The following is a 27,742-nucleotide window of genomic DNA, read 5'->3' as shown; positions in this document are numbered from 1 at the left end:
TCAAAGCACAGTTTGAGGAATATTGTCTTACTTTAGCTTGAGAAATAGCTCTTAAAACTTATTTGCAAAAATAGTCTTTAATAGATTGCTGACTCCATTTCCTTAAGTGGTGCTCTTTCTTCTCTTAGCAACCTTCTTGCATTTTTGTGACTATATATCTTAATATAAAAAATAAAATTTTCATTTTTAGATAAAACTTGAACTCGCTTACAGAGTCTCCTGAGCCATCTGAATCATACTAAGTACTAAGGTGAAAAATGAAAGCTTACTTTTTAGAGAGAATGACAGTCTGAGTTTAATTCATACTGGAGTATAGCTTACAAGGGCACTGGATTCCTGATCATATAGGTTGTAAGTGGCTTCATGATAACAACTGATAGTTCATATGCCCTTTGAGGACTCTTTTTGATACTGAATTATATTCCTGCTTAGTTGTGTCTGTCTAGATTGACTTTGCTCTAAAAACATTATTGATATTTTTTTTTATTGGACACAGCAGCTAACATACTATACTACACAAGGTGTGTTGACCTAAATAATTCTAAGTGGTCTGATAGGTATTAGCACATGCACAATTCAGATCGTCTTCTGAATATGCTTTGCTTCTCACATCTGTGATGCTACTTGCTCTGATTTTCCACCTGCTTCTGGCTGTTTTGCTTAGTCTTCTAACAGGATCCACTTCTCCCGATTCCTTGTGCAATAGTGCTCTCCAGGGCTCTTCTTTAAGCTGTCTTTTAGTAAATACTCCTTCAGCCCCAGCCCCAATAATTCCTAATTATTATTATTTTTTAATTCTCTCTCACTTTTGAGCTTCTTGCCTCTATTCTCAGTTTTTTAACTCACCATCTTTATTTGGATGCCCTCAAGAAGCACTTACATCAACATATACAATGCCAAACCTATCATTTCTGTGTCTAAAATACTGTTCCTCATAGTATTTTTTCCTGTCCTGATGTGTGCTAGCAGTGTGTGCTCACGCATTCAAGCCTATCTCTGGGAATCATATATTCCCCCCCCCCCGCCCCCACCCCATCCCCAAGTGTATGCTTACTCAGTGCCATCAATTCTGGTTCCTGTAATTCTCTCCTTCCTCTTTATTCCTATCGTGGGAACACTGTTAAATCTTTCTGTCACATGTACCCTGGCTTTTTTTTCATGTGTCTTGATAGGAAGCCCTGTCTTGAGTCTTGCCTTTCCTCAGGGCACACCCTACCCTAGATAGGAGGAGCAGTATATCTAAGACGTCACCTGAGAGTTATGATCAGCACCCAGCCATAAGTGGGGAACACCAAACTCCCTTCTCTGAGAGTCATCTTTGCTTTAGCAAATAGCAGTTTCATAGTTATCATTGCCACGGCCCCCAATCCCTGCTGTCATGCTTGTGCATGCTCTCTCATACCACACATCCAGTCCACTATCAAGTCCTGGCAGCTCAACCTTGCGATATGATGAGACCCCAACTGTTTCTTTCTGTCAACTTCAAGCTCCTATTTTCCTTTTTTTAAAAATTATTTCAATCACTCTGTATTAATTTCTATGTTGTGTTCATATTCTGAAAATGTGCTAATGTGGTAACCACTAAGCACCTGGGAGTATTGATTACTATGAACATGGCTGCTCTGAGTTGAGGTGTACTGCAGAAAGACTCACAGGATATTGAAATATTAGTATTCAAAGATAATTTAAACTATTTCACAAACTACATTTTATATTGGGCACATGTTGAAATAATAACATTTTGGATAGGTTGAATTGGATAAAATGTATTATTGGAATTAATTTCATATTTTTATCTTTTTCAGTGTGATTACTAGAAAAATTAAAAATCACACGTCACTCACATTTATTAACATTGGATAGCTCCAGTCTGAGGTTTTTCCAAACACAGCAGTCAGAACCATCTTTTTGAAATGTCAGCTTTTATCTTTCCTTTGGCTAAAACCCCCCAAAGGCTTTCCAGCTCCTGGGAGAAGCCAGGCTTTATAGAGGGATACAAAGCCTAGTAGATCCTGTGCTCTTTGGCCCTGTTCCTCCAGTTCTTTGGTTATTCTCCAGCACGAAGAGCCTCTGTTTTAGTCAATTTTGCTTTAGTGCAACCTTTAAGACCTGACAGGAGCAGCATAGAGGAGGAAAAGATTATTTCGTCTTATGGTTTCAGAGGTTCGGTCCATGGTTGGCTGTCTCTGGGCCTGAGGGTAAGGCGTTCAAGCCTATCCTTGGGAATCATCTTTCACCCTTCCCGTGGCAGAAGGACATGGTGGAGGAAAGCAATTTAGGATATGACAATCAGAAAGCAGAAAGTGAGCTTCACTCATCAGGGACAAAATATAAACCCAAAAGACATATCCCCAGTGATCTACCACCTCCAGCCAAACCCTACCTGCCTGCAATTGCAGTCCTATTTATCTATATCAGTTGATTAATCTACTGATTTGGTAAAATCTCCTTAAGCATCTCACTTCTGAGCCATTTTTGCATTGTCTCACACATATCTACAGGATAACAGTCTCCTCACACACCTACCCAAGGGTCTTTGCATTTTCATTTCCTTTGCTTAACTCTTTCTCATATCACTGTATGGCTTACTTTCACACTTCTTCAGGTGTCTGCTCCAATGTCCCTTATTAGTAGTATCAGCGAGACCCATCCTGACACCCTGTCTATATCAGCCATCTGCTTGTCTTCACACAATAAGTGAATCTTTTCATCATGTTTTGGCTTAACTTTGAACAACTCCCCATTTACTGTCAACAGAATTCTAAACTACCTGTATTTCTAGATGTACCATTATTTATCCGTTTTCTAACTCCAGCACATTTCTCACTGTTCCTCCACTCAGCCCCCATACTGTGCATTTAGAATCACTTGCAACAACTACAAAATAAGAAAAAAAAAGTGATGAAAATCTAGTACAGGTTTAAAAGATTATACTGAAATGTTAGTATATTTTTGTACTATATTAATATTTATCCAGCTTCAAGCATTGGATAGGATAAAATGGCAATATTTGGTTAACCCTTTGAATTCCACTTGATATTCATCCCATAAAACACATTTTAATGTAGCAAATATCAAAGGCAACGGATAGAGTCATTGATAGTTTAAACCTGGCTAAAATTCCTCAAAGAAAGGCTTTCCAGTAAAAAGGTATGAGTAAGTTTTCCTTTACTGGTATTATTTTCCTTTGAAAGCATTATTTCAGTCAGTTTTCCTTTTGCTCATTTAAAAGAAAGTATAACTTATCAATACTTTAGTTAGACAGTTCATTATATTTAGGTGATCTTTTTAGAATGAATGCTTCTATTAAGACTAATGAAAAATGCAAGAATTTATAGCTCAGCAATAAATAGATCTTTTGGAAATGTTTATTGTTCCAGTTCATTAAAATGTTATATCTTTTAGACAGTGTTTCTTAAAGGCCATAAAATTAATATTGTGTTTTAAAAGTTTTATTGGCATATATTTCCTAGGTCTAATTTAGCCCTTATGTTTAATTGGGCCGTCCCCTATAGGCTAGGAATCTGGCATTTCATATTATTTTTCTGTTTTAAAAGATAAACATTCCCCCGCGGGGCTAGCTTTTTTATTCTTGAGTGTGTTGATGTCACACTGCCTTGCATTTTTTGTGTGCTGAAATCTTGAGAATCTGTCAGAGTGAATCTGGATCTGCTATTTCTTTGTGTTTCAAAATTACGCTGAAATTTCAGTTAGAAACTACTCAAGTCCCTCGCCTGGCAACATAACACAACTACAGTTCTGTGTAGAGGCTACCAGACTTTAATCTTCAACCTTTCACTATCCAAAATAAAGACAGAACAATAAACTAGTATAGGGGACCTGCAAGATACGAAGCATTGCACAGAGAGTGAAGAATGTAGTGCTGCAAATATGCCCTCAAATGTAGAATAATTCTGACCCTTTCTACTGTACTTTCCATAAATCAACTCTGTATTACACAGTTCTTCACCTTTTCTGGGTACTTGGCCTCTGCCTACTGGTCCTAACTTCAGTCGACATATGCAGGAGGAACACCTCTTCCCTTTCTGACTTCCTCAGTGGAAGAGCTCCTTTTCTACCACTAGCACAGGTATTCAGAGCCTGTGTTTGCAGAGAATGTCCCTCCTGCTTCCTAGAGGCCTGTTCAGATAACTGTCTTATCTTCATCCTTGTCCTCTTTGCTCAGCCTCCTGGATAGGGTTCCTTGAAGACATGTACTCAAGAGTGGTTATCCTTTACAAATCCACCCCATCTCCCAGAATCCTCTTGAGAAATTTTAGTGTTTTCTGAAATAGTCTCTCAAAGCCTTTATTTCCTCAGTCCTGAAGACATTCACCAAATCTTGAGTTTCTTCCAGTTTTGCTTTTCTTTTGTCATCTTTTACTGAAATATTAACAGGATTTCTAGTGATGTCTCTGAATCCACTTTTCCCTTTCTTTCCCGTCTTTTACACAGCTTCTCAAACCATCTTTTTAATCATGAGCCTTTTTAGATTTTTCTAAGGCTTCAACATTTTGGATAGTTTCCCATTACCTAAAACATGCTTTGCAGCTTTTCCCCATGGGACACACACTGACGAAAGACAGTAGAACGTGGAAGTAAATAAGAGGGGAAACTGAGACCTGGGAGCCACTGACCTGGGGCTTCGTGTGAACCCACGGCACATTCGCTGTGCTATTCCCAGGCAGGGCTTAGAGCCCAAACTTCATGGCTTAGCTGTCTTATTTAAGATTTTCCCTGGTCCCTTTGCTCCCAAAGCAGAGGCAGGACAAGAACCTGAGTACTACTAGTTTGGAAGCAGAAGCCAGGGGTTTAATAGTATGAGAAAGGGAGTGAAGAAACCCTGGACAGCTGGACTCAGTGCTGCTTGAGGAACTTCAGAGAACACTCATAGACGAGGCCACAGAATTTTCCCACGCAGGGACTGCAGGAGACTGGGGGCCTTTCCTCTCGCGGATATATAGTGGCTCCCGGGACCAAACTGTGTATGCCCTGGCTGTCCTGGAATGTACCTCAAAGACCTTTGTGCTTCACCGAGTGTCCTGTAGCTTTAGAGGGTTGGGTAAGAGGAGTGCATTGAAGTGTTCACCCAGCTTCTCTGCGCTGTGTTGGCTAGAGGACATGGTGTGGGGCACTACCATCGTCCGGTACAGTCTACTCACACCATTCAAATATCGCTGTGCCTTACGTAATGACCACTGTGTTACTTACTCTTTAAGGGGTAGTTGGCCACGATAAGTTGGAAAGAAAAAAAAAAAGACATATGTCTAGGGGTTATTGGGTCAGCTATAGGCTGCACTGGTTGTCTTAAGTCTGTGTTTGCAGTCACTCATCTCTTTTGAAGACCATTTCTGTTTGTCTTCAGACCATCACTTTTGCTAGTTAGAAGCAATATTCCAGGGAATCCACACACCCACAGAGTCTTCCTGTTGGCTTCACTCTGTTCTCTAATGATATTTAGGGCTGATCATTTCATTGTCTAGTAACTCTTCTTTTTGCTTGATAGTCCTAAGGATGAAAAGTACAGAGTAACCAGGCAGAGCTTAGCTACAGTAAAGCCTCTGTGTTGTCTAGTAGCGTACTGGTTCTTATCTGGGGATGATTCTGTCTCCAAATTGCACTTAATAATGTTTGGAGACACTTTTAGTTATCACATCTGAGAGAGGGGTCACTACTGGTATCTAGTGAGTAGAAGCCAGGGATGCATCCACAACAAAGAATTATCTGCCCCAAATGACAGTAGTGCCAGAATTGAGAAACTATTCCTTTGCAGAAATGCACCACCCCGGGCAACTTGGACTTCTAAGCCCACAGCGTCTAGAGCTGTGGGGACTGGATTCACACCACATGCAAGTGTGTCCCAGGGATTGGTAGTATGATGGCTCATTTCCACTCCTTAGTACCTAGACCCACTTATAGTCACTGAGGACACATCACCAATTATCATCTGTTGGTTCAGTACATAAGCCATACTCTAGAGCATAGTGTCCTATAATTATCCAAAGGATGGGACATTTCCCCTTCATGCCTCTGGGCAGTGGTAGTCCATGAGAAAGGACATTGGCAAGGTGACCTAACTTAATTACAGCCATGTGGAATCCAGGTGGACCCAGAAAGGGCCATACAAGAACCAGAAGCATCTGCCCTATGTAGAATATATTCAAAACATTAGGATAGTGGGGTTTCCTTTGTTGTTACTGTAGTGCCAGTACCATGCAAGTGCCAGGCAGATAGTTTCACATGGGTGTTATATAATAAGTATATGTTGAATAAAGGTGAAAATTAAGATAGAGTAAACAATTAATGAATGAACTTTTGCCTTAAGTTTTCCATGCATGGTTACCAGTTTCTTCTTAGATGAAGAAAGCACAGATTCGCATCTTTGGCTATCAAGCAGCATATCTCATTTATTCCTGATGTCTCTCTTTTCTGGATTTGATTTTGACTGATTTTTTTTTTTTTTTTTGGTGGTGCTGGAGATTGAACCCAGGGCCTTGTGGGCCTTATGTGGGCAAGGCAAGCACTCTACTAACCAAGCTATATCCCCAGCCCTCTGGGTTTTACATTAGAACAGATCGTATAATGTTCATTTTTAAATTTGATATTCTCCTTTGCTCTGGAAAGATGGTTTCCCAGACATTCATGAAAGCATTGAGTTAAATCTTAAAAGGAGGTTAGTGTTTCAGTGGTTGAAGATGGAGAATAGAGAAAATAATAGAAACGTTTTCTCAGATATTAGTGAATATAGAGTAAGAGGAAATCTTTGGAAGTAGTTGGGGCTATAATTTGCCAGATCTTTGAGTACCAACTAAAGGACCCTCATACCTTTAGGACTGGTTTTGATGTCATTGTCCTGCCTCTGTAAGAAAGCTCATATCCTCGGACACTACACTCCATGCCTAGAACTCTAATCCTTCTGTTCAAATCCTATTAATCTCTCAACTCTGCACCAGTTCCACCTCCTGTATCAAGTTCTTCCTAAGTACTCACAGGTACCCAAATATCTCCCGTAGCTTTTACTTTTTGCATTTCTTAATCCCCACTCACCTAATGCCTGACATTGTTTCTCTTTTGTGTTTTATCTGCACTCCACAACTTCATAAGAAGCCAGTCAAGGACAATACTCTTCTTTCCATGTCCCACATCAGCAAGCAGGATGCATAGTTTTTATGCTACGGGATTTTTTTTGGGGGGGGGGAGGGGTACTTTTTCTGTCTTTCCTTTCTCCAGCCTCGATCCCCAACACAGACATACATACACACACACACACACACACACATACACACACACACACACACACACACACACACACACACACCCCAGCCTCATTCAGTTTTTGCTGCTTTACTGCATACTTTTTTGCTTTGAATTATTCCTGATGGGATCTTGTTTTTGTCGGCTTATTTCGTAGATGGGAAGTGATGGAATTTTACGCCTCAGTACTTCAGCTCTAAATAATGAATTCTTTGCATATGCAGCACAAGGATGGAAACAGCGACTGGCAGAAGGTAAATTTCGGTTCTCTGTTATGATGTGACATATTGGAGTTCACAGACAGTATTGAGCTTTGTACCTTTCTCTGATTTCCAGGTCTTTTCCTCCCTCCAATATATTTTAATTTAGTCAAGACCTCACAGATGACTTCACTGATTCTTTTGTTGTAGTTGGCATTTTGCTGTCAGATATTTTTGAAGAAAGCAGGATATTATCTGGGATATAGTAAACATTTTTGATGCAGCATGATTTTCTTTGAAATGATAATTTTAATTACACATTTTTTTGATCCTTATGCATTTTAAATGTCCTGGAGTCTAAGGAAACTTCTGTTAGTACTTTTTCTCCCTGAAGCCTCCATTTTACGTTGTCCTTCCTTTAGTCACCACGCTTCTGGGAAAACTAAAAATTCAGGGCTACCACATTTTTACACCTCTCTGGACACAACTGAAATATTTATTAAAAAAAATATATATATGCTTTCTGATGGCCAAGTCCAGCTTCCTCATCCTGTCCTTACACATCATGCTCTGTCCCAAATACCTCTTTTCTTTTTTACCCTAATATGATACCGCCTACTCTAGACATTTATAATATATTTTAAATGATTTCCTGGGGCTGCATTTCTGACAGTCCTCTCAGTTTCTTGTGGGACCCCCATCCCTTCCATTTGATGGCAAATGATATCCCCAGCATTTTCCTTTTTAACCACACATATTCTCCAAGCAGCCATCTTCACCACCTTGGTGTTAACTGATGCCATATATCAAGAACTTCCAAATTTGACTCTCACCCTGTTCTTATCTCTAGTGTCCCATTTCAAACTCCTACCAGGTATCACTAACTGATGCCAGATACCTCAAAACCAAAGCACCCAATGTTAAATTTAGTATTTTCCCTTTCATTTGCTGCTCCTTCTTTCTTTCTTTCTTTCTTTCTTTCTTTCTTTCTTTCTTTCTTTCTTTCTTTCTTTCTTTCTTTCTTTCTTTCTTTCTTTCTTTTCTTTTCCTTTTCTTTTTTTTCTTTTCTTCTCTTTTCTTTCTTATTTTTCACTTTATTTTATTCTTTTTTTTTTGTACCAGGGATTGAACCCAGGGGTGTTCAACTACTGAGCCACGTTCCCAGCCCCTTTTTAAATTTTGCTTAAGGCCTCATTGAGTAGCTGAGGCTGGCTTTGAACTCGTAATCCTCCTGCCTCAGCCCCCTGAGCCTCTGGGTTTACAGGCATTTGCCACCCTGCCTGGCCTACTCTTTCTTTCTGTACTATTACCACTGTCCTCGCAGCTTCTCAGTTTAAAGCCATACTGCTGTCTTTGGCCCTCTTTTCTGGCCATAACTGTTCATTGTATTTCCTCCTCCTCAACATCACCGCTAAGGCTGGCACATCTCTCAGTGGCCTCCAAACTGGAGTCCTGCAGTTACTTCACTATTTTGAGAGACCCATCATTCTAAGCTATTTATATATTCATGTTCCTCCCTTGCCGAATGACAACAGAACCATCTTTCTCTTTCAGAAAAGTGCAGAACTCTCTTTGGAACTTAGGTTGGGTAACTGGCCTCAGCCGTCCTTGGCTATTTCATTTCATGTCATTTCTGATCACAATTTGCCACTGAAAAGAACATAAATATACATTCCCATAGGCTCTGTGCCTTGTGATTTAATCATTTTCATCAAAGCCTGGTCATCCTTCAAAAGTTAACTAAGAACCAACTCCTATATGTAATCCTCCTTAATTGACTTAGGCAGAATTAAGTGTTTTCCCATCTCTACTTTCACTACATATATTAATCTTATGGCCTGTGTAGGACTTTTGACATTATTTCATAGTCAGTTATGTGCCTCTGCTCCCACCAGACTGATTTCCTTAAGGATGGTGAATATGCATTGCTTCCATTTGGAGCCCCTAACATGCAATACATTTGCTAAATGTTTTAGAGTTCATCTAAGATGAAATGACTATTTGAGTGATGTTCATAAAGAGAAACTGTAGAAATGTTGCCATTACTCATCCTTCTACTTTTCAACCTCCATAAAAGTTTACTCAAATGAATTACGTGTTTTCTTTATTTAGTGGCAAAAGATGTGACCACTTTTACTCAATACATTACCATTTTCTTTCCAGGAGAATTTACCCCAGAAATGCAATTACGAATACGGCAAGAAATTGAGAAGGAAAAGAAAACAGAACCTTGGAAAGAAAAATTCTTTGAGAGATTTTATGGAGAAAAGTAAGTACTAGAGCATTTTTTCTCATTTCTCTTAGAAGGAAATGAAAATGTAATTCTCCGCTTCACATAGCACACTCATATGCTGTAAAACTTAATAAACCTGTGATAAAAGGCAATAGTCCCTCGGTGTAAGAAATTGCGGGTAAAATTATACTGGCATATCAGCACTTAAATTTTTTAAAATGCATTTTCAAGGGTTTATAACTTGTTCATGAAAATTCATTTTGGACTGAAAATAGCACATGAAATCCTATAGAGGTCAATTTTGGCTTTCACAAGTAGGTTTTAGTAAAATTTCCCTGGTTTTTATCCAAGTATTTTCATTAGTAAATTCTTTAAAGATAAGTAGTTTTAGGCACATATTTAATTCTCACATCATTTTCCAAAAATATTGGCTCAGCATGTCCACTTTAATATTTGTTTAGTTTTGTTTTGGGGAAAGCCTGAGGGTATTAGCCTTCACTTTGTCCATCTTTCTCTCAGTTGTCTGTTTCTAATTTATTGTTTGTGTGTTCACATCCACTTCTTTTTTTTTTTTCCTTCAAAAAAGTAATACCAGCCACCTCTGAGTGTGGAAGTAATTGAACTAACCTGAGAACAGTTCCAACTTTGCCTCACATCCAGCACAGATATTTTCTACTCAGCCAGAATTAGTGTCTCAGACACTCAGCCCTCAGGAAAGGAAAGATTTGGGGGCTGATCTTTGACACTGACTTTAGGTCATACTCAGGAGGGGAGTTTGGGTTTTAATACCACTTTCGTAACTAAGACTTGAAAATTGTTATTTTGTGCAAAGAACACCAAGGTGGTTGCAGGTAACAAAACCTGTGCCGTGTGATCTGATTTCACAAAATTTCCCCTGTAAATGGTGAAAATAAGCCCAAAGGAGTCCTCTTGGACTATCCTCTGTAGCAGCTCTCTTGAGCCATAAGGCCTGTTTTTAATCGCTGTGCCAGCCCAGTTTTATGCAAACTTAATGGAAACAGTTCGTGTATTTTCTCAAAGGTTGAATATGAAGCAGGCTACTTCTGTGTCTTCACATATAATCACCAGCAGTATTACTCAATCCTGGCCACATCAGAATCCCCATTGGAGATTGTAAATAGATACAAATTGAGAAATACTGATTGAGAATCCCAGGAATGGAACCCAAGAATCCACTCTGGTAGAAGCTTTCCAGGTCATGTCACAGCCACAGCCCAGCAGGGTTAAGAATCATGAGGACCAGCTTCAAGACCACTCAGAAACCCCCTCCTTTTGTCCATGGAAGTGCATGTTGGGGGCACTATTTTAGTAATGCAGAAATATAACTCAGTTAGTTACCTCTAGAGCACTGATCCTTAGTTTTTGATAAATGATGGACCTAATCTTTCATTAATTGAACAACAATATTTTATCTAACCTTTCCTCTGTGATTGACACTCTTCAATGCCAGGGACATGGTCCCTTGCAGGGCTTTTGCGCCTCTGCCCCCAGTGAGCCCACATTAATGGGACTTTGCATTAGAGAGCTTTCCTTCATCTGGTAAATAATTATTGAGCATATACTGACTGTTATATTTCCTAAGAATTTTGTAGTAATATTTTATTCTATCATCTTAATAATTATGTGGCATGGATATTAATATTATTATTATTACTGTTGTTTAAAAAATGGAAAATTGAGAAAAAGTGAAGCTAAGTAATTTTCCCAAGTTTACACAGCAAGGTTAAGTAAATTGCTCAAAGTCTTATCCTTATAAATAGCTCTTAGAAAAATTCACACACCTGCACGGTTTTTGCATAAAATTTGGAGATTTCATTAATTTTCATGAATATTAGGTTAAGGGCTAATGTCCAAATTTTCTATTGACCGACACCATGTGCTTCTCATTAGAAGCTACAATGCTCTTAAGTATGACTCCTCTTCACCTTACCAAACTGCAAACACAAAGAAATTCTTACTCTGGACCCTTTCTTTCTGTAGTTTATGAATAACATGTTTAGTTTCTTTTTTACATGTATTTTTATTTGTTCCTTTTAGTTATTATACATGACAGTAGAGTCTACTTTGACATACTTATGCAAACATGGAGTATATCTTATTCTAATTAGGATTCCAGTCTTGTGGATGTACACGATGTTGAGATCCACAGTGGTGCATTCACCTATGTCCATAGGAAAGTTGTGTCAGATTCAATCCACTGTCTTTCCTGTTTCCCCTCTCTTCTCTTAATTCCTCTTTGTCTAATCCACTGAACTTCTGTTCTTCTCCCACCCCTTGGTTGCATGTTAGCATAAACATATGACAGAGACCATTTAACTCTGGGTATTTGGGATTGGCTTGTTTCACTTAGCATAATAGTCTTCAGATCCTTCCATTTGCCAGCAATTGTCATAGAGTCGTTCTTCTTTATAGAGAATAATATTTCATTGTGTATATATACTATATTTTCTTTATCCATTCACCTGTGGAAGGACACCTAGTTTGGTTTTATAGCTTAGCTATTGTGAATTGAGTCTCTCATTCTTTTCTTTTATTGCATATTGATTGACAGATACGTTATGGATCGTTCATTTACTGTCCTTGCCATTTTTTTTTACTCTTAGATTACCCATATTTCCCCAATATGAGGGATTTTCCCTAACATCATAAAATTTTCTGTTGACCAACACCATGTGCTTCTCATTGCTTTAAGTTTTTCCAAAAAATGTTGCCATCTAAACTTGTCTCTATTTAAGTTGTGTCCGATGTAGACTTCTGGGACTTGTTTTAGATATTTATCATAATCATTGTTGACTTAATCTGCTTATAATATAGTACTGGTCTATATTAGTTTTAGTTACTTAGAGACCACTCATCTATATGCCAACTCAGAATTATAGGTTGTTCTCTGAATTTGTGGTGTGGATTCTTGAGGTCAGTTTTCCCTTTGTGAGGAATGTGGTATGCAGTGAGTGTCGTCTTTAGTGCCTGTGCCACGGTATACCTATTGTTGCATGAAAATAATCAAATATTAGCATAAGCATATTTAACACAATGTCATTTTACACATTCACACATATCTTTATCCATATGTATATTTAATATCATTGCTTTTAGCCAACTAACAAAAATTTGTCTATATTTCTATCTGTCATATACCTAGTGTCAGAGGTATCTCTGCTTGACCTAGTTCTGAAGGACTTTATATCCAGATGATTATTGTGCTTTAAATTTTCTGTAATATAGTTCTTCTCCCAGTATAGTATAGTTACAAATTATAACTCAGTTTGAACCCATTCTAGGGAAAGCTGAAAAGAAACTCTGAAGGAACTATTGTCCAGTCTTTTCAGAATCTTCTGAATTATAAGAAAGAAAACAATGATCAGACACCCAAAAAGTGTATTCAATTTTACAGTTTGGGAATTTTATTTAAATAAAAGACTAAAATGGATTTCACTGACATTTCTTACATCAATACTACTATAGCTATATTTTTTCACTGTGTTTCTTTGTTAGTAGTCTCTCTTATACTTATTTTTGTCATTGCTTATTCCCTGTTTAAACTTCATTTAGAATAACATGTATCTCTATCTTCTGATGCTGATGTTATAATTTAATATGAAAAAAACCAGTGTCTTAGAGTATACATAAGTGTAATTCTGAATAGCTTTGCCTGCTGAATATTAGGCTGGATTATTTATTGATTTTCTTTACTACCTCGTAAATAGGAATAGCTTTACAGTAAGGCCTTCTACATGAATGCATTTAAAAGTTTTGCTTCACACAAATGGAATCTGTTAGAATAACTTATTTAGAAGAGTTTCCATATTTCAAATTAGATACTGAAATATGGTGATTGAGTAACATTTCTTAGATTACTTTAAGAGAACTAATCTTTGGATGTCATTTCAATTTCAGAATTTTGTGTATTTTCTTCATTTTCCATTGATCTTAATTAACTGTGTCGCATAATCTGAAGTCCACATAATTTTCTGTTATTAGGGCATCTTTTCTACCATCTGACTTCAAAAAAGTTATATCTTACACATTCCTTTGCTTTTCTGCCCATATTTTCTGATCTTTTTTATTTGGGATTTTATTATTGGCTTTATGAATACTTGCTAAGGTCTGTATTTCCTTGCTTACACAATAAAAATCTCTTTCTTACCCAGAAGTAGAGTTTGTTTTAGTTATGGTTATAAAGGTAGTGGAGAAACTATATCATTATAAACTATTTTACATAAATGAATTATTTCACTAAGTGGGATATAAGATTAATTCAATTCATTTACTTCTATCGAATAGAAGTAAATACTATGAGAGAGATCCAAGTTGTATCTTTCATGTTATGTGGTTGAGCAGTAATTTAATATATCTAATTTTTGTTCAGGTTGGGCATGTCAAGAGAGGAGTCTATGAAGCTTACTTCTGGACCAAATAATAATGGAGCTGAAGCTAGTTCTTCACGTGGGACCACTGGTCTTCAGGGTTCTTCTGCGCAGACCCCCTTGGAAGAACAACAGCCCCAAAGCATGCAAAGTTCTGCTTCTTCACAACCTGATTTCTGTGCTACAGTATGTCCAATGGTCGAAGTTCCAGCTAAAGACGTAATGGCAGATTTGGAATCAGAGGATATTTTGATCCCCGAGGAAACTGTGATTCAGGAGGAAATTGCAGAAGAAGTAGAGACTAGTATCTGTGACTGCCACGATGAAAATCACAAGACAATACATGAATTTTCAGAGGAGTGTGAGAGTCCAACCACCTCTCATAAAGAGCCCCTAATAGCAGCACCCCATGATGGCAACTTAGAATCCTGTGTTGTGATGAATGATGTTTTAGAAACTTTGCCTCATATTGAAGTTAAGATAGAAGAGAAATCAGAACCTCTGCAGGAAGAAATGTCAGTTGTTATTGATCAACTAGAAGTCTGTGATTCTCTTGTTCCTTCCACTTCATCTGTGACTCATGTCAGTGACGCAGAACTTAAGGAACCAGAAATCGCAATAGAGACCAACACTCCAAAAATAAAAACAGGGTCATCGTCTTTAGAAGGCCAATTTCCACATGAAGGAATTGCTGTGGATATGGAGCTACAGAGTGATCCCGATGAACAGCTTTCAGAAAATGCTTGCATCTCTGAAACTTCTTTCTCCTCTGAGAGCCCAGAGGGAGCCTGCACCAGCCTGCCGTCCCCAGGAGGAGAAACCCAATCCACATCTGAAGAATCATGTACTCCAGCCTCCCTTGAAATGACATTTTGTTCTGAGGTGTCCAGCACTGAAAATACAGACAAATATAATCAGAGGAATCCGACTGATGAAAACCTCCATACATCTTTGATATCGGAAATATCTCCAATATCCACTTCACCTGAAATATCAGAAGCATCTCTTATGTCTAACTTACCATTGCCATCTGAAGCATCGCCAGTATCCAATGTAGTTTTAACATCAGAAGCATCACCGATGTCTGATTTACCTTTGACATCGGAAACTTCTTCAGTGTCTTCCATGCTTCTCACGTCTGAGACCACTTTTGTATCCAGTTTGCCACTTCCTGCAGAAACATCTCCGATTCCTAATTCTTCCATGAGTGAAAGAATGGTGCATCAACAAAGAAAGTCACCTTCAGTATCTGAAGAAGCACTCTCCCCACACAAAGATGAACCCTCTGCTCCTGCTAAACCCCTGGGAGAAAACCTCATCTCTCAGCAGAAGCCTCTATCCAATACTCCTGAGCCCATCAAAATGGGTTCTTCTTCCATTGCTCCTGAAGCGTTTCCATCTGAAGAACTTCACAATAAGACCCTGGGTCAGCAGCCCTGTAAATCACATGTTGAAATTGAGAAGCCCTATCTTCCTTCAGTCCCAGAACTTTCTTCTACAGAAATGATGAAAGTTAAAAATCTTAGTGTCCTGCAAAGAACAGAAAAGAAAGGGCTATCCTCCCCGTTAGAATTACCTGCCTTCTCTGAAGAGACAGAGAGCAAGGGAAATGAGCCTCCATCAGCTAAATTGCAGGACAAGCAGTACATCTCTTCAGTGGATAAGACGTCATTTTCAGAAGGCTCTAGAAGTAAAACACATAAGCAAGGGAGCACACAGAATCGATTGGAGATCTCGCATACTTCCAAATCATCAGAGCCCTCCAAGTCACCAGATGGGATAAGAAATGAATGTAGGGAATCAGAGATATCAAAGAGGAAAACTGCAGAACAGCATAGCTTTGGAATCTGTAAGGAAAAGAGAGCTAGGATAGAAGATGATCAGTCAACCCGGAGCATATCATCCAGCAGCCCACCCGAGAAGGAGCAGCCTCCAAGAGAGGAACCCAGGGTTCCCCCTCTCAAGGTAAGATATATATATTTTAAAGATATGATTTTTTTATTTTTTAAAAAAATACCTTCATTTTATTTGTTTATATGTGGTCCTGAGGATCAAACCCAGGGCCTCACATATGCTAGGCGAGCACTCTACCACTTAGCCACAACCCCAGCCCTAAGATAGGATTTTTTAAAAAGGAAATTGTATAAGAGGCTTTCCTTATTAAGAAACTTAACTTTCAGGCCAGGCATGGTGGCATGCACCTGTAATCCCAGTGGTTTGGAAATTTGAGGCAGGAGGATTGTGAATTTAAAGCTAGCCTTGGATATTTTACAAGGTCCTAAACAACTTAGCCAAACCCTGTGTCAAAAAAAAAAAAAAAAAAAAAAGGGGGGGGAGTGGGGATAGGCTCAGTGGGTAAGTGCCCCTGGGTTTAATTTCTGATACCAAAAGACAAAAAAGAAAGAAAGAAAGAAACTTAACCTTCAAGAATAGATTAGGTATTTCAGGTGTTTTTCTTTACAGTTTTTATACCACAATTCACAGTTAATCCTTCTAGCATCCAGTGTAATAGTAAATGATTCTTTTTAAAACTATGCAATGAGTTCATATCAGGTATTTAAACATCAGTATTTAAGGGAAAAAATTAAGAAGAGGGAACAGGATGTGGAGAAGCATGGAGTCCACTAAGACACTAGGACTTTTGTGGATCCCAACATATAGAACTCCACACAGTTTTTGGGGAAAATGTGAGAGATATTTCAGTGACCTAGAGAAAGTAGTCTAAAGTCAGAGGGCAAAGTGAAGGTACATATTATTCCTGCATTCATTTTCCAGCTAACACTGAAAACCATCATTGCTTAGCAAAGATGACCTGATTTATGGCCTCATTAAATATTCCTTGAATAAATTTATAAAATTGCCTTATGAACTGTGAGGGAGAATAAAGTAGATACAGAGACATACAAATCCTGATTTTTATTTCCAAATAGAAAAAGAGTCATTAATTTCACAAAGTAATAAATCCGCTGTGTGCATGCCTGCAAATCCCAGCTATTTGGGAGCCTGAGGTAGGAGGATCACAAGTTCAATTCTAGCCTGGATAACTTAGCTAGACCTTTTCTCCAAATAAAAGGGACCGAGAATGTAGCTCAGTCCTTGCCAAGAATGTGCAAGGCCCTGGGTTCAATCCCCAATATTGTAAAATACTATTACTATTATTATTCCTACTAGTAGCACTACAACTACTAGTAGAACTATAATAAAGTCTCATGATTCCAATAAATTTTTAATTCTCATTAAACAAATCTTTTATATAAATTGGATCTGCCTAAGTAAACTGAAAATTCAGGTCAATTCAAAAGAAACCCTCTGTTTAATTAAAAAATTCAAACCTAATGTTATTTTGATTTGATGTTTCTTATCTAAGCCAATTTATATTTTTGTACAATAAATTAGAGTATTCCCCCAGTTCAGGATTAATTGGAGTTATAAATATCTCAAGCTCTTTAAAAATATCCTTCTTTATTCTTTCATATCTATTTTTATCTTCACAAGGTTTGACTTGTTTGTAAGAATGTGGTTGTCGTCATTCTATTTAACAAAGCAATTTCAATTAAATAAAATTCTAGAGATGCAAGAGATGAACACTAAACTCCAATTAAAAATCCATTATTGGGGCTGGGGTTGTGGCTCATTGGTAGAGTCCTTGCTTGCCTAGCATCTGTGAGGCACTGGGTTTGATTCTCGGCACCACATAAAAAAATAAGTCAGTAAATAAAAATTCAGTATGTATTTTAATTTCTGAACCACAGAAAGAAAAACATAAATATCATTTTTAGAGGAAATATTTTCAAACATACCAGCCTGATTTTTTTGGTCTAAATATCATTTTCAAAATGATATGCACTTTATTAATAGATAGATGGATGGGTGTTAGAGATGTTAAACGCATATTTGATGTTTGGCCTTAAACTCTTTTTTTAAAGAGTGTTAGATTTACTTTTAAATACGTTAATTTTTTTTTTAGACTGGGAAATATTTAAAAGGAACAATTTAATTCTGTTGCCAAATTCACCTCTTCTTGTCATAGATTAGAGGAGAGGCTTCATAAGTGATTTACAAATGATAAGGAGACAACTCAGGAAGATGATAATTTCATTTATCAAGGTTCCAAAACGTAATTCCAAATAGAAATGATCATGTAGTCGGTGTTGCAGTTATAGTGTAAATGTATCTATGTTGGGGGTGGGGGAGGTTTTCTAAGCATTTTTTTTTTCAGAATGGGGGGAGAGAAAACAGACTACTTTAAACATCCCGACTTGGGAGCCCATAGATACTCTCTCACTGACTGCTTTATATGACCCTATGTCAGATGACTCTACCTTCAAAGGCTCCATTTTTTTAAGTGGGAAATGAAGACTTTAACCAGAGCCCTTCCAGCTCCACAAATCAATGACTCTGAGAATACTCTTACTGACTGGAGCATCATAGCGTTGCTATGGGATTCTGAGTGCTAGGTCTTGTGCCTCATGAACTTGGCAGTGATTTCATGTGTCTCTTCATTAGCATAAGTAGGCAAAAAGTGTAGAATGCAACACGGTTCCAAGTTCAGCTGATCGTGCATTACCAACATCAAAAGAAACTGCCCACTCCATACTTTCTGGGAAAGGCAGAAAATCAGTGTTGCTCTTGCTTTTATGAAGATGTAATGATGTAATGATAATGTAATCCCTTTGGAAAACTGTGCTCTCACAAATACAGTCTCATGCAATCTTTATAACAGCCCTGTGGAGGAAATAGACCAGAAATAACTCATTTCATTTTACAACTGAGTTTACAAACTCATATAGTGTGCGTATTACACACCTATAAGGCAGCACACCAGGTGGTATAGGAATACAATCCTTGGCCAGAGAGAGTTACCTGCGAAACTGAGGTACATAGTAATTTGCTACTATAACAGAGTGCCTTTGTGTGATACCTTTGTGTGAAACCAGGATAATTCTCGTCTCCCGTCCTCTTGACCTGGACTTTTTTCTTTGGGTTGAATTAAGTCAGGTCAACTCAAACTGAGTAAGAGTCCTAGTTGATTTTTGTTTTTTTCCTACTCTAGCAGGGAGAATGATTTAAAAACTAAGCAGATCCAAACCTTTTTAGCTAATCTTATGGTACAAAACATGGATTTTGTTTTCATGTATGTAAGACATTAAGACAGTGCTTTATTTCCATGCCAAAGCAAGTCACCGGTTGATTTTTAAAACATCCTTTCATACTCGTGTTGCACTTACTGTTGCTTTACGTCCTAAGCGCTCATTCAGAGGTGTAGTTCGTTTCATGTTGTGGGAGAGCACTGCTTGTTTTCCAGTTGCATCATGGCCTCCCACATGCCTTCTCTGCCATCACAAATGAAGTGCTTTTTCTTTCTGTTCTTTCCTCGCAGATCCAGCTTTCCAAAATCGGACCACCCTTTATTATCAAGAGTCAGCCAGTCTCCAAACCCGAGTCTAGAGCATCCACTAGCACCTCCGTCAGTGGGGGGAGGAACACCGGAGCCAGGACCCTTGCAGACATCAAGGCCCGTGCCCAACAAGCTCGGGCCCAACGTGAGGCTGCTGCAGCTGCTGCAGTAGCTGCTGCAGCGAGCATCGTCTCTGGCGCTATGGGGAGCCCAGGGGAGGGTGGAAAGGCAAGAACCCTGGCACACATCAAAGAGCAGACCAAGGCTAAGCTCTTTGCAAAACATCAAGCCCGAGCCCACCTCTTCCAGACTTCTAAAGAGACCCGGTTGCCTTCGCTCAGCTCCAAGGAAGAGCCTCCAAACTTAGAAGTCTCTTCTACCCCTGAAACAAAAATGGAAGGTTCCACCGGGGTCATTATTGTCAATCCAAATTGCAGGTCTCCTAGCAACAAGTCCACTCACCTCCGGGAGAGCAGCACTGTTTTACAGCAGTCTCTTAACCCCACTCAACTTCCGGAAACTGCCACTGACTTATCTGTACATAGTTCTGATGAAAACATACCTGTGTCCCATTTATCCGAGAAAATTGTTTCATCTACCTCTTCTGAAAATAGCAGTATGCCCATGCTTCTCAATAAAAATCCTGTCCCTGTGTCTGTCTGCAGCGCTGCTATGTCGGGAGCAATTAAAGAACACCCCTTTGTGAGTTCTGTTGACAAATCCTCTGTGCTGATGTCCGTCGACAGTGCAGCCACTACCATTTCTGCTTGTAATATAAGCATGTTAAAAACCATCCAGGGAACTGACACTCCATGCATAGCCATTATACCAAAATGTATTGAAAGCACTCCTATTTCGGCCACTACAGAGGGCGCCGGTATATCCAGCTCTATGGACGATAAGCCACTGCTCATACCAAGCAGCAGTGCCACTAACTTAATCTCCAGTCAGTACACCTCTGTGCCAACTCCCTCCATTGGAAATAATTTGCCAAACCATCTCTCCACTAGCTCTGTCTTGATTCCCCCCACGGGAATGAACAGCAGATTTCCTTCTGAGAAGATAGCCATGCCTGGGAGTGAAGAACAGGCCACCGTATCCATGGGTACCACTGTGAGAGCAGCCCTCAGCTGCAGTGACTCAGTGGCGGTCACCGACGCTCTGGTTGCACGTCCGCCTGTCGCAATGTTTACGGGAAACATGCTCACTATAAACTCTTACGATAGTCCTCCGAAGTTAAGTGCTGAAAGCTTGGACAAAAATTCAGCGCCTCGAAACAGGGCAGACAGTTCTGGGAAACCTCAGCAGCCACCCGGGGGCTTTGCACCAGCAACCATAAACAGATCCATTCCCTGTAAAGTCATTGTTGACCACAGCACCACGCTGACCTCCAGTTTGTCACTGACTGTCTCCATAGAGAGTGCAGAAACCAGCTTGGACCTCCAGAGCAGGTCTGTGAGGACAGAGGTATCCATCCAGCCCATGGCATGTCCTCAGGTCTCTGTAATTAGCAGGCCTGAGCCAGTGGCAAGTGAAAGTATAGACCACAGTTCGAGTTTCATTGCTGCTTCTGCAGCCAAACAAGACTGTAAAACCCTGCAGGCCCCCTGCACCAGTCTCCGAGAACTGCCCCTTGTTGTTCCAGACAAATTAAACGAGGCGGCTGCTCCTAGTCATAGCTTTGCCGAGCAGACACGGAACCCAACTACTTACAAAAGTGAAGCAGACACAACCTGTAGCAATCAGTATAACCCAGGAAACCGGATCTGCTGGAATGAGGATGCCATGAGGGGCACGGGACAGCCTCTGGTCAGTCACTCTGTTCCAGGTAAACAGAAGGAATATGCAGAGCAGAGCTGCCCGAAGGCCATCAAAACTGAACACGCCAGCTACTCGCACGTGTCAGAGCTGCACCCCAGGAATCTCATAGCAAACGTCGCTCTTCCTGTGAAATCCGAACCTCACGAAGTGGACAAGGGCTTTAGAATGGACACCGAAGACTTCCCTGGCCCTGGGCTGCCTCAGCCAACGGTAGAGGTAGCCGCCACCATACCACAAGCACAGAACCTGGATGCTCCTGCGTCCAGTGCCAGGGAAGAGGCCATTTCCCTGGTTCCAGACACCCTGAAAAGAGTTCCGAGTGCAGGAAGCTCAAGCTGTCGTCTGTCATCCGTGGAGGCTAACAACCCGCTGGTGACACAGCTACTGCAGGGCAACCTGCCTTTGGAGAAAGTGTTGCCACAGCCCAGACTGGGTGCCAAGCTCGAAATCAACAGGCTTCCTTTGCCCCTTCAAACTACCTCAGTGGGTAAAACACCACCAGAGAGGAACATCGTTGAAATGCCTTCCAGCTCTCCAAACCCAGATGGTAAGGGCTACTTGGCAGGGACTCTTGCACCACTACAAATGAGGAAGCGAGAAAACCATCCCAAAAAGAGAGTAGCCAGGACTGTAGGAGAACACACTCACGTTAAATGTGAACCAGGGAAGTTGTTGGTGGATCCAGATGTTAAAGGGGTGCCGTGTGTCATAAATTCAGGCATGAGTCAGCTAGGACACAGCCAGCCATTTAAGCAAGAATGGCTGAACAAACACTCGATGCAGAACAGAATCGTTCACAGCCCCGAGGTCAAACAGCAAAAGCGACTGCTCCCCGCGTGTAGCTTCCAGCAGAACCTATTTCACGTTGACAAAAATGGCGGTTTCCACCCTGATGCTGGTACCTCACACAGACAGCAGTTTTACCAAATGCCCATGGCTGCCAGGGGCCCCATTCCCACTGCAGCTCTCTTACAGGCCTCTTCCAAGCCCGCCGTGGGCTGTAATGCATTTGCCTTCAATAGGCATCTTGAACAAAAGGGATTGGGAGAGGTTAGTCTTCCTTCAGCACCCCACCAGCTAAGGCTAGCCAACATGTTGTCCCCCAATATGCCCATAAAGGAAGGTGATGACGTGGGAGGGGCTGCGCACACAATGCCAAACAAAGCACTAGTGCATCCTCCACTGCCCCCACCTCCTCCACCCCCGCCCCCTCCGCCCTTGGCCTTGCCCCCGCCTCCCCCACCACCACCTCCACTACCTCCACCTCTCCCTAATGCAGAAGTCCCATCTGATCAAAAGCAACCGCCAGTTACCATGGAAACCACTAAGAGACTTAGTTGGCCACAGTCCACGGGCATATGTAGCAATATAAAATCGGAACCTCTTTCTTTTGAGGAAGGTTTAAGCAGCAGCTGTGAACTGGGCATGAAACAAGTTTCCTATGACCAGAATGAAATGAAAGAACAGTTAAAAGCATTTGCGCTAAAAAATGCAGATTTCTCTTCCTATTTGCTTTCTGAGCCACAGAAGCCTTTTCCCCAATTAGCTGCTCAGAAAATGCAGGTGCAGCAACAACAGCAGCTCTGTGGAAATTATCCAACAATACACTTTGGTAGCACGAGCTTCAAAAGGGCAGCGTCTGCAATTGAAAAGTCCATTGGGATTTTGGGAAGTGGCTCTAGTCCTGCCACGGGCCTGCCTGGTCAGAACGCTCAGATGCCTGTTCAGAACTTTGCCGACAGCAGCAACGCGGACGAATTGGAACTGAAATGCTCTTGCCGGCTGAAAGCCATGATTGTGTGCAAAGGCTGTGGGGCCTTCTGCCATGATGACTGCATAGGTCCTTCAAAACTCTGTGTAGCTTGCTTGGTTGTACGATAAGAGCTGAGTGAACGATGCAGTATCCCTTTTTGACATGGAAAAGCCAAACAGCAACCGCAAATTGAATAACGTAGCGACTGACTTACATGCTAATTTATTTTACTTTGTAACAGATAATCTTTTTTTCATAGGATTATTATTTTCTTGCATTTTTTTATAATGAGGAGGATGCAAACCAACTGACTGGCTCAACAGCATGTTGAGCATATTTAATTGCCATTCCCAGCTTCAAAAGTTTCTCTCTGTGCATATACAGGTTACTGCCCCATTCCTCCTTCACCCCCTTTGAGCCCAGGTACAGATAGGAAGAGGACAGTTTTTATTGCTTCATCACCAGAAATGCAGATGTAGAAAAAGGAATGGTAAAAAATAAGGTGGACATGTATTTTTCTGTCAATTAGCTATTACAGCAGGTATTTCTGTACTTGCCGTTACCACCATGATGAAGTCATTTTTGGAATGGGGAATCTGATTTAAATGTGTGATTCCTTGTATTTATTCATATCATGAAAGATACATTAAAGAAGGCATGCCATTAATGAAATTCACTGTCTCTGTTCTCTTTTATCCCTTCTTACTCTCTCTCAGAGACAATGGCAGAAAATAAGTATCTGCCGTGAATTTTGTACACAGATTTTAGTGAAATGTGTCCTGTGTCTGAAATAGCAGCATGGGCCTCATACCCAGTAAATTGGATCTAGCCCTTTGACACCTGATAATATAAGATCGGTTGGCCAACATAGAGTCACAGGCCCAGAAAAGTTTGGAGCTTCATGTATGACTTTTAACACCAAGTATGAAAAAAAAAATCCTAAAATTAAAAGCAAATAAAATACTGTATGTGCATGTATAAGTGGTTTGACTATATACATATTAATAATAACTTTCACTCTAATGAGTAGATATTAAAATTTGAGGGAAAATAATCATAGTCCTTATTAATGACACAATGTATTCTGGTCTCTACCCCAATGGAAGTTGGCCATCTCTTTTTACAAGTGTCATTGATGTTCAAAGGGACTTTAGAAGGTTCAAGTGTGACATTTTTCTGAACCATTTTATTTTCTCATGATTCAGTCTAATTTTATTTGACTCTGAAATAACCCTTATTTTTTTTTTTTTTAAAAAAATACATTTTTAGGTATTTTATGTTTTGATTCGCCCCCCTCCCCATATCTGTGACCATAAACTGCTTTCAAAAAAGGGATACTGCATCTTATAATTATCTTCAGTGTTTATCCAGTTAAGTCTGAGTGTCAAATACTTGAGCTACATTCCGTAGACGCTGGCCGCCATCCTGCTGGAGAACAGCTGTAGTTCAGGAGGCTGTGTTCCCAAAAGCAAGTTCAAAAGCACATGCACATGTGGGAAGATGAAAGCAAGCAAAAGCCACGCCCATTTAACTTCAGATTCCAGAGCACAAAATGTGGAACACCATTAATCCATTGATTGATTGTGGCTGTAGAATTAAAAAAAAAAAAACGGGGAAAATCATCTTTATCCAGGGTAAGAATGACAGATGTTTTCACATGGGATCACTCTAATCAATGTAAACTTTTTTGACATTCCCTGAGAACATGTCTTATAAGTTAACTGGAATGTACAGAAGTTACATTCCTGAAGCAAAATATACCTGTAATTATTTTATGAGCAACTATGATATTTTTCCCTCCATATTTATTGTGATGTTGCCAAATTTCTTTTAGGTAATAGGAGACATCATGTTTATTAAAAAAATTCCTGATAGTGAAAGATACATAAGAACAGCAAAGGAAGTCCTGCCCTGTGGCCACGATTAGGTGCTTCAGTACGGTCACTTCTATCATTCATATTAAAATTGACAAAATGAATGAGAAAGTTAGCAATGCACTTAACCAGCCCTTCCCAAGGAATGCAGCATAAGTGCCAGTAGGCCCGTATTTCACTTCACTCCAGGTTACATTTGGATGGTGTCCTTTTGGATGATGTCTTTATGGTCTGCTTGGCTCTGATTTCGTCTTAATTTCCAAGATCATGTTCTTAGCCTCACGGTGGGGCACTCATAATATAGACACTTGTATGCCAACTTCTTCCAAATTCAGTCGCTGCTATACCAGTGTCAGATACTGTCTACACCAGCAAATTGAAAACTACCGCATCAGTAACTGACACACATTGAAAGAAACTCCAGTCTACAAAACCTTTGCACTCTATGTGAGGTACAGTTGAGGCCGATGTGATACTGGGCTCATTGTCAGTTCCATCAGTGTTGAAGACTGCCTGCAAGTTGCTTACTGGGAATAAAGAAAAGTGTCCTTCTGTATGTTTGGAGTTTTCACATCATACGTTTGGAGAATCAATTGTTGATAGTGCATGATTTCTCTCACCCAGGTCCAAAGAGCATAACTTTTTGTGCCCTTACTCTCTTTTTTGACCCAATCCAAATTCCTACTTTTCGCATATGGTTTATATCACTGAGAAAATGAAAACCTTTGGGCTAAAAAAAAAAAAAAAAAGAAAGAAATTGAGAAGTAAAATGTGGGTCAGGTGTTTCATAGGTGTCCATTTAATATATATGTACAAAAGCCAGTATATTTGAATTAGGTGAGTAGGTTCTTAGTTTCTTGATTTCTACATGTGTCTGCCTATGTGCAAATAGAATATGTTATTTACTACATGGTTATTGTGGTATAATGTGCAAATTTCAGTGTGTGCATTATCCTGATTATTGAACACTAGTAGATCTCTATCAGGAATAAACTTGCACATGAAACATTTTTTTTTTTTAATCACAAAGGATGTATTTCCCTAAGTAGCACTTTTGGAGCAGGGGAAGGATGAAAACTGCTATTCCCTCATCCCCCTCCTATATGATATGCATATGCCTGAGTTATATAAAGACATTTAGGTCATTAATGGGCATGTTAATAAGAGCGTTCTGATGCAAATTCATTTTCAAAATGATAATATTTTTTTCCTTCCCCAAAGTGAAAAATGGCAGAAATCTTGGTGAACTGAGCACCATAGTTATATATAATATTACCCTGCTAAGGTCTAGTTTGAAGAAAAAAAAAAAAACTTGAAAACAAACCTGTGAGGTTGAGCCTGGGTTGCTATAAAGACTGTGGTGGTGTGTGCTTCTGGGATGAGCTGTAGAAGGCGTAGTTGACTTCCGGACCTTGGATATTCTTACTCAGTTCAATATAAACAGAAAAACAAGCTGGTGCCCGTGGTGCTTTATAGTGCAGTCAAGAGTAAAAATACATGTTGTTGCAGCCCCATTCCTTCACAAACACTCGCACAATTTCAAAAGAGGAAGTTGCTGTGGCCTCTGGTTTCCCAGCTTCTCCGTGGTATGAAGTCCCAGGTTTTAGAAGCTGAAGCCAATCTTAGGGGGTGCATCGTCTCTGTGGTGTGGAGGCCCAGCACTGCACTAGCTGCCTGGGGGAATGACCCCCGCCGAACACGCAGAGCTCAGACTCACTGTCCATCTGTGTTCCCAGAGAACAATGTGAAGAGTCCTAGACCAGGAACTCATCAGACTGTCAGGGGCCTATGTAGCCAAAACGTCACTGAATAGAAAACTTCTGTTGTCTTCAGTCCTCATGCTTTGTCACTGTAAAGCGAACAAAAAGCATTTTTACTATAATTTAAAGGAGCTGCTTTTTTATAGCACATACTATTTCGCTTTGTACTATATTTGATAGTTGCAGAATAATTTAGACTGTAGAAAAACTCTGTTGTATTTGTACTGTTCATGAATGTTCCAAGGAAAGTGCTTTACTTGGTTGCCATAATTTTCTTGTACTGCTGTATTTTCCCCACTGCTTCATGAAAACCTAATCTAATTCCTATTTTCAGTACATTTTTTTTTAAATGTGTGTTTGTGTGAATTTTTTTTTTTTTTTTTTTGGTCAGTATTCTGAATGTTTACATCTGTTTGACATTAGCCATTTAATGCCTTTTTTGAAAGGCGGAATTACTCCTACAGTGTAACAGCAAAATGTGAAATCAACCCAAACATAACATGCATGACAAACAGAATTGGGGGCGAAGGCCCTGAACGTACATAGACATTTTATATCAGCATACAGAAAAGTAAAAACCCTCCTTCAGTCCTCTACCAAAGAATATATTATTCCCACAGGAAAAACTCAGAAAGGTGTGTAAAATCCTCAGAAGGGGGAGCAGTTGATTCAGTAAGACTGCTACAATTTAAAACTGTTATGCTTGCTTTGATACCTGACTAAATGTGACTGAGTGCAACAAGCATTTAAAAAAATTTTTAGACAGTGTTTTGTTTAGAATTCAGGGATCATGCATTCTTTAATGGTGCTGTTTGTTTTTTTATTTCTTCTTTTCTACAAAGAAAAAAAGTGTTGCCTACAAAAGTGACTGCTCACGATACCATAAGTTAAATGAAAGGAAATGTTTGTCTCTTCATGTTTCTCTGTTTTTTCCCTTTCTCGGAGTAAAAATTTGGGTTTCAATATTAAAATATTCTGGAGAAAATAAAGAAATTAAACATGAAATACTGTCAGTTTTAATTTTTTAATGAAATGAGGTAGTTGATATACATATGCAAAAT

At 39.6% G+C, this 27,742-nt stretch overlaps 1 protein-coding gene across 3 annotated transcripts in view; it reads left to right on the top strand.

Moving 5' to 3' along the window:
* Asxl3 (ASXL transcriptional regulator 3) overlaps positions 1 to 27,282 on the top strand; it is a 105,690-nt gene extending 78,408 nt beyond the window's left edge. For all 3 annotated transcript variants that reach the window (XM_078030205.1, XM_040273971.2, XM_021726552.3), the window contains 4 exons: positions 7,412 to 7,508; positions 9,618 to 9,723; positions 14,078 to 16,040; positions 19,456 to 27,282. In XM_078030205.1, coding sequence (XP_077886331.1) covers positions 7,412 to 7,508; positions 9,618 to 9,723; positions 14,078 to 16,040; positions 19,456 to 23,175 — 5,886 coding nt within the window. In that variant the 3' untranslated portion in view covers positions 23,176 to 27,282. The remainder of the gene's footprint in view (positions 1 to 7,411; positions 7,509 to 9,617; positions 9,724 to 14,077; positions 16,041 to 19,455) is intronic.
* The last annotated feature ends 460 nt before the right edge of the window (positions 27,283 to 27,742 follow it).

The sequence above is a fragment of the Ictidomys tridecemlineatus genome, chromosome 13 (assembly GCF_052094955.1).
Source record: "Ictidomys tridecemlineatus isolate mIctTri1 chromosome 13, mIctTri1.hap1, whole genome shotgun sequence".
In the NCBI taxonomy this organism is placed as follows: domain Eukaryota; kingdom Metazoa; phylum Chordata; class Mammalia; order Rodentia; family Sciuridae; genus Ictidomys; species Ictidomys tridecemlineatus.
The sequence above is the reverse complement of the archived record's forward strand: the minus strand, read 5'-3'. Positions and strand labels throughout refer to the sequence as shown.